At 42.8% G+C, this 7803-nt stretch overlaps 1 protein-coding gene across 1 annotated transcript; it reads right to left on the bottom strand.

Annotated features, from left to right (window-relative positions):
- Positions 1-310: 310 nt before the first annotated feature.
- Positions 311-1249, bottom strand: LOC124526758 (olfactory receptor 1468-like). The gene has a single exon (XM_047099899.1). It carries the CDS (start codon positions 1238-1240, stop codon positions 311-313), a length of 930 nt encoding a protein of 309 aa, XP_046955855.1. The 5' UTR covers positions 1241-1249.
- Between the last annotated feature and the right edge of the window lie 6554 nt (positions 1250-7803).

Below are 7803 nucleotides of genomic sequence, written 5' to 3'. Positions count from 1 at the left end.
TTTTTTAAAAAGATTATAAAAAAGAAGGGATAAAGTGAGGAAGAAGGGAGTTGGGGAGTTATTTTATAATTTATTAAGGTGTTATCATTTTTAATTTTATGAAAAAGTATGACATTCTGATTACAGTAAGCTTTTAACAGTCTTTTCCTTTCTGCTAACTAGACTGTAAATACTTTTGGGGACAGAAGAGATGATTGATGTATTTTGCCTTCCTCACAGAATTAAACGTAGTATCTGCAGGTAGTAGGTGCTTAACCTTTAATTGTTGAGTCAATGATTAAACTCCTAGAGGTAGCAGAATATGAGTATTCTATTCCTTTCTCCTAGTCAGCTTTCTCAAGGCTTGTTTCATGTCCTTGTTCCTAAGACTGTAGATAAAAGGGTTCAACATGGGGATTACCACAGTATAAATAACAGTGACTACACTGTCCTTTGTCACTGAGTAGGTGGATGAGGGGCGAATGTACACAGAGATGGCAGTCCCATAGAAGAGTGCCACAACTGTGAGGTGGGACCCACAGGTGGAGAAGACCTTGTGCCTGCCTCCTCGAGAAGGGACCCTCAGAACGGCACGGGTGATGTGGACGTAAGAGACAATGATCAAGATGAAGGGACTCATGATCACCAAGGAGCCCTCTGTGAAGGCCAAAAGCTCATTGACAGAGGTGTCAGAGCAGGAGAGCGTCAGCAGTGGCTGGACGTCACAGAAGAAGTGGTGGATGACGTTGGGCCCACAGAAGGAGAGGCGGGCCATGAGAATTGTGTGGGTGAGTGAGTGAAGGTGGGACAGCACCCAGGACACCGTCACCAGCAGGAGACAGCGTTGGGGGCTCATGGTCGTGGTGTAATGCAGTGGGTTACAGATGGCCATGTAGCGGTCAATAGCCATGGCAGCCAGGAGGAAGCTGTCAGTGATCGCACAGGTCACAAAGAAATACATCTGTGTGAGGCACTGGGCAAAGGGGATCTTCTTGGTCTTGTTCAGCATGTTTGCCAGCATCTGTGGCACGATGACATTTGTAAAGCAGATGTCCACCAGGGACAGATTGGAGAGGAAGAAGTACATGGGGGTGTGGAGGCGGCTGTCCCCCCGGATGGCTGCAATGATGACTGAGTTTCCAGCCACGTTGACCAGATACATGGCCAGAAAGCTGGCAAAGAGCCACTCCTGGTGCTTAGGGTCACTGGTCAGTCCTAGAAGGAGGAATTCTGTGATGTGACTCTGGTTTCCCCTTGACATTTTTATCCTGCAAGTAGAAAATACAAAGGAATGTTAGGCATGTGTACTGGCTTGGAGTCTCCAGTTGTTATAACTTCCCGTGAAGGCTGGTATAATTGATGAGAGTATGCATTTTTGATGTGGCTTCAGGAACTGGATTCTTACCCTTGAAATGGGTGCAGTGAAGCAAGGTCCAGAAAGAACAAAGCGGGACCTCAGTTTGGCAGGAATTGTGGCTCTGCTTATCCACATAAAGACAGAGACTCGGCTGCAGTGAAACATAATCAGAAGTCAATTACCTGCTCTTGTGCTCAGGATGAAGTCATTCTGGCCAATAGCCAGAATTTAATCCTGGTCAGTCACTATGTTCCTGGCCTTGGACTCCTAATGTCCACCTTGCCTAGGGTCAGGATTAGTTTGAGAGCAGAATTCAGGAAGAGATCTGCAGATGTCTGCCAGTGACTCCAGATAAAGGGAGAAACAGGGGTATAAGAAACATGGGTGAAATGAAGTCTACTCCCAAGGACACTAAAAGTGATTTTTTTTTTCAATGTTGAAAGCACTTAAATAAAATCCTTTGCAATGTTGGAAAAGATCCACACTGTCTGCATGTTCCCTAAGATGCAGAAGCATGGGCTTCTGAAGCATCTTTTTTTTTTTTTTCTTTCTCCCAAGTGCTTGGAACTATGGACCAATTTGATTTCTCTTACCAGGTAGAGCACAATGAGACACCACTGACACACAGAGGCCCAGGATATTACTTCGGCAAGGGCAGGGACCTGTCTGGCTGTTACACTGTATCCCCAGTTCACCACTGTATCTTTGTAGCAGGTGGAGAATACAAATATCAAACACATCACGAGTATTTACATGTGCTAGGCACTGTATGATTATTTAATCCATGTAATAACTCTGGCAGTATACAGATGAGGAAACTGAAGATCATGTGTGGTTGTTTTTTTTTTAATTTAAATTCAAGTTAGTTAACATACAGTATAGTCTTGGCTTCAGGAGTAGAACTCAGTGATTCATCTCTTACATATGACACCCAGTGCTCATCTAGAAAAGTGCCCTCCTTCATGCCCATCACCTGTTTTACACATCTCCCCACCCACCTCCCTTCCAGCAACCTTCAGTTTATTCTCTGTATTTAAGAGTCTCTTACAGTTTGCCTCCCTCTCTGTTTTTATCTTATTTTTCCTTCCCTTCCCCTATATTCATCTGTTGACTTACACTACTAGGAATTTATCCAAAGGGTATAAAAATGCTCAAGATCATATTATTAGTAAGTGGCTATATTTCCAATGCAAGCAGTTTGGCCTCAGGGTCTTGTTTTTTTTGCCATTCTGCTATATTAACTCTCTGCCTGTTACATATTTGCTAACAGAATAAACTCAGAATGGACAGCTTTGACAGCACCTTGAATGCCGGAGCATGTTGTATAAGTGTCAGAATTAGATTCTTTGGATCAGGAGAATTAGTGTAAAAAGTCCAGGATTTGGTTTTAGTCCTGGTGTAGTTACTTACCAGGTGTTCCCCTTTGAATATCTTGTGCCTTCTTTATTTTTCTCATGGAAAAATGGGAGAAGTACAACACCATTTCTGTCAAAATGTTGTGGGCATCAAATGAAGGAACATATCTGAAAAGTGTTTTGTAAATGAGCAGGTGCTATATAAGTGATAATTATATAAATAATATATAACATAAAGTAATATATAATAATGGAAAACAATAGTTCTCATATTTATACTTTTTTAATGTTTACTTTTGAGAGAAAGAGAGGCAGAGCATGAGCAGGGGAGAGGAAGAGAGAGGGAGACACAAAATCCAAAGCAGGCTCCAGGCTCTGAGCTGTCAGCATAGAGCCCGATGTGGGGCTCTAACTCACGAACAAGGTCTTGACCTGAGTCGAAGTTGGATGCTTAACTGACTAAGCCACTCAGGCACCCCAGTAATCCTCATATTTAATATATAGTACCTGGTTAAGGCAAAAGAAAGTGAGAAAGTGTGTGTGTGTGTGTGTGTGTGTGTGTGTGAAATGGATGAGGTGGTCACTGAAAGGAGAGCAAGATCAAAGCTTCTGGAGAGGTGTGAAACAGGCAGCATTAGAATTTCCTGGTCAGAGAATGAGAAGGGACAGAGATTTCAGTGGGTTTGCTACTTTGTGAGGTCTTTTCTGCAGTAGTGACAGATAAGTTATGGGGCCCAATGCTGACAGTCTTCCCACAACCAGGTCACCTAGAATGGTTTCAAATATCTTAGCAAAGCCGGATGACCTTTGTTTAGCCAATACTTTTGACTTACTCAAAGGTTTTTTGATGTGGGACAAGAGACTGGTTTGCTACGACACCCTCATTCCTATGATTATCTCTATGCATCCTTCTTAGTTCCCAGGCAGGCTGTTTCTGAGCTGAGACAGTGGGAGAAATGGAGAAAAGGCCAGGAAGAGGCAAGGGGGCATGGTCATAGGGTAGGTGCATGTGCCAGGTAGGGTCAAGGGCCTTGCCTGAGAAGTTTCCAATTAAGAAGCAAGTGATTGAACTCCTACAGCCCAATAGTAAGAAACCCAATAGCCCAGTTAAAAAATGGGTTAAGGATGTGAATAGACATTTCCCAAAGGAGATGCAAATGACAAACAGGTATATGAAAAGATGCTCAATGTCAATCATCATTAGAGAAATGCAAACCAGAACTGTAATAAGGTATCGCCCCATACCTGTTATGATGGCTGTTACCAAGGAAACAAAAGACAACAAGTGTTGGCAAGGATGTGGAGAAAGGGAACCATTCTGCATTGTTGGTGGGAATGTAAATTGGTACAGCCATTATGGAAAACCTGTATGGAGGTTGCTCAAGAAATAAAAAATAGAATTACCATAAGCTCACAGCAATTTCTCTTCTTGGTATAGATCCAAAGAAAATGAAATAACTATTTTGAAAAGATATTAGCACTTTTATGTTCATTACAGGATTATTTATAATGGCCAAGGTGTGGAAACAACTTAAATGTCTATTGACGGATGAGTGGAATGTGTTCTAGATGTACAATGAAATCCTATTCAGCCTTAAAATAGAAGGAAATTCTGCCAGATGGCGACAATGTGGATGAACGTTAAGTTCATTATGCTCAGTGAAATAAGGCAGCCACAGAAAGACAAATAACTTCACAATTCCACTTATATATCTGAAACAGTCAAATCCATAGAATCGGAGAGTGGCATGGTGTCCAGAGGCTGGGGACACCGGGGAGTTACAGTGGGCATAAGGTTCAGTTAAGCAGGATGAATAATCTCTAGAGATCTGTTATACAACAGGGGATGTATAGTCAGTAAGAAGGTATTGTATACTTAAATATTTGTTGAGGGTAGATCTCATATTAAGTGTTCTTACCACAATAAAATAAAATTTTTAAAAAAGGAAGCAAGATAATGAGAGCAGAGAGGGGATTGAGGAGAGTATTATGGGACCGCTCAACCGCAAAGCCACGTGGGGTGTGACTGAGTTGGGTTCAACTGCAAACTCCACTGAGTCCAGCCTAGTGGCTAAATTGAGGGCTCTGAGATCAGACAGTCCTGGTTTCAAGTACTAGCCTCACCGGATATTGGCAGAGTGATTGGGCAAGCTGCTTAACCTTTGAGCCTTAGTTTTCTGGTTTAGAAACAGTAATTATAATAGGATCCACCTGTAGGTGGTTATAAGGATTCTCATAATATGCATATATAGCATATGTAAATATGCATATATATTATGCATATGTAGTTAGTAGTGTCAGACAGAATAAACTCCTGATAAATGCCAGCTATAATTATTTCTGCTCTTTAACAACATTATTTAATGGATTCGTGTATGTAAGCTGTAGGAAACTGGCACATAATCGATGTTCAGTAAGTGTCTGAAGAACTGACTAATCTCAGAACCAGAAGAAAAATCAGAGATCATTCCTTCCAAACCACCACCCAGGGCAAGAGACTTGCAGTAGCTCTGACAGCAGTCATCCAGCTTGTATACCTGTAGTGACAGGGAACTTCCTGGCCTTCTAATTTTTACCCGTAGAGGTATACGGAGCAAAAATTGCATTTTTGGTATTAAAGTCAAGAATCAAGAATTCTGAACCTCACACTTCCAATATTCTTTCTTTACTGATTTCAGTTATAACAAGTGACCACAATTTTGCTTTTCTTTTACTTGTGGAATTATTGATTTGTTAAGTACTCAGTAAGCACTTTCTGAGTGCTGGCAGTCATGGCAGGTCCTGGGGACACAGAGGTGAAGAGACACCAAGTCTTCCTATGGATGTTTGAAGACAGTTGCCATGTCTGCCTGAGTCTTCACTTTTCCACATCAACTCCCTTCTGTTTCCTCTGGCCAACCCCCAGGACACAGCCTCAAATTCTCTCCCATCTCCACTCACCCTCTTCCTCCATCCTGGGACTGACCCTCCTATGTGACAGACATGTCACCAGCGAGGTAGAGTGGGATTAGGGGCTCAGGAGTCCTAATATCTTCCTCTTTACTCAGAAAAATTCTACTTTCATGTGTTTTACAGATTTAAAAACCAGTATTTTTGAAGTCAAGCTCTCAGTGCTAAAGAGGAGTGTCAAAACTGAAATTCTAGGGGCGCCTGGATGACTCAGTCGGTTGAGCGTCTGACTTTGGCTCAGGTCATGATCTCACAGTCTGTGGTTCGAGCCCGGCATCGGGCTCTGTGCTGACAGCTCAGAGCCTGGAGCCTGCTTCAGATTCTGTGTCTCCCTCTCTCTCTGCCCCTCCCCCACTCGTGCTCTGTCTCTCAAAAAAAAAAAAAAGTAAAACAAAATTTTAAAGAAGCAAAAGATTGAAATTCTAACTTACATGATCCATTTGCAAAGGGCCAGTTAAGACCTAAAGAAGGAAGTTGGTCATGTAATTTGTGTATTTATTGTATTGAAGTATAGTTGACACACAATGTTACATTAGTTTCAAGTGTGCAACATAGTGATTCCACACCTCTGTACACCGTGCTATGCTCGCGGTCAGTGTAGTTACCATTTGTCACCAATTACATTGCTGTTACAATACCATTGACTATGTTCCCTATGCTGTACCTTTCGTTCTCATGACTTATTCATTCCATAACTGGAAGCCTGTATCACCCATTTTCCTCTGCTTCCTGCTCCCCTCCCCTCTGGTAATTGCCACTTTGTTCGCTGTTTCTGCTTTTTTGTTTGTTTGTTTGTTTTGCTTTTTAGATTCCACATATAAGTGAAATCATGTGGTATTTGTCTTTTTCTGTCTGACTGGGTTGGGTTCTGATTTATTTCAGATTTATTGGGGTCTGATTTATTTCACTTGGCATAATCTCCTCTAGGTCCATTCATGTCACAAATGGCAAGATCTCATTCTTTTTATGGCTGTGTAATATTTCATTGTGTATATGTAGCACATGGAAGTTGGTCATTTAATACTGTACTATGAGTTCACAGCAGAGCTGGTGTGACAGGTGTTAGGAATTTTCTCCTTCCTTACCTTTCTCCTGTTTTAGCCTTTCCCACAGCCTATGTCCCATGCTGCTCTGAAGTTGGGGTAAGGCCACTGATGTGGGTTCTCTTTAGTGCAGGACTGGCTTTAGGGAACACTGTGAAGCCAGGCTGGGATGACAGAGCCTGGACTTTTACCCCTCAGCATCTAGGCTGGGATGACAGAGCCTGGACTCTTACCCCTCAGCATCCATGCAGCTACACTGTTCCTCTGAAAGGGTCCATTCCTTTGCTTGGAGTCTTACCATTCATAGCAAATCCTTCCTTTTTTTTTTTTTTTTTTTTGTGAATGGAGAAGGGAAGCAGAGGCATGTGGAAGAGTTTGAGACAAAGAGATAATGTAATGGAGGCAGGGTGGTAAGTAATGGTCACATGACCTGGCTTGTAGTCCTACCTATGGCATTAACGTGTTGCATGTAATTGGGCAACTCATTTCACTTTTCTGTAAAAATGAATGTGTTAGTAAGTTTCTGGCACTCCAGGTTAGAAGCACTCTAGGTTGGGTATGGTTGAGGATACCATTTACTTACTCAGGTAAGGGATGGTGACCTCCAGAGTGGGTTTTGGAGGATCCAAGAACCTTTTCCCTGGCCTTGGTGGTCTTGATGTCTAGAGGAGGAATGGAGGGCTTGGAGCATAGAAAGAATGCTCATAGGCCAGGAAAAGGAAGGAACCCCAGATTCTGATGAGAGGTATCAAGACTGTCAATGTTGGGTAATGTTGGGGCATGTGTGATTGTTGCCTCAGTCTAGAGATGAGGTTGTCAGCTCCTGAGTGGCCACGTTTCTTCTTCCTCCAGAGAGGTGACTCCTCAATGTAGCCCCAGGCACTGGAGTCAGGAGCCTTTCTGTCATCCCCGGCTATACACCACCTTACTGCTTCAGGTTCCATCAGATGTTAAGGGAGAAGGTGTGGGCTCAGAGGCATCTGACTGTCCTGTATGTGACCTCATCCCAAGGAGCTAGACAGCCTCCCCAGGCATCAACCCCAGGGAACTCATTAGACACTATGTCTGGGAGAGAAGTAGAGACCTCTCAGTAGAGACCAAGGAAACTCAGGCTGAGATA

The sequence above is a fragment of the Lynx rufus genome, unplaced genomic scaffold, assembly GCF_022079265.1.
Source record: "Lynx rufus isolate CCGP_SWC_20201006 ecotype Redwood Valley unplaced genomic scaffold, mLynRuf1.p SCAF_10, whole genome shotgun sequence".
In the NCBI taxonomy this organism is placed as follows: Eukaryota; Metazoa; Chordata; class Mammalia; order Carnivora; family Felidae; genus Lynx; species Lynx rufus.
Note: the sequence above shows the minus strand (reverse complement) of the source record. Positions and strands in the feature narration are given on the sequence as shown.

Excerpts from the sequence above, each read along its gene's own strand:
- LOC124526758 (XM_047099899.1), bottom strand. The coding sequence starts at position 1,240 with ATGTCAAGGGGAAACCAGAGTCACATCACAGAATTCCTCCTTCTAGGA.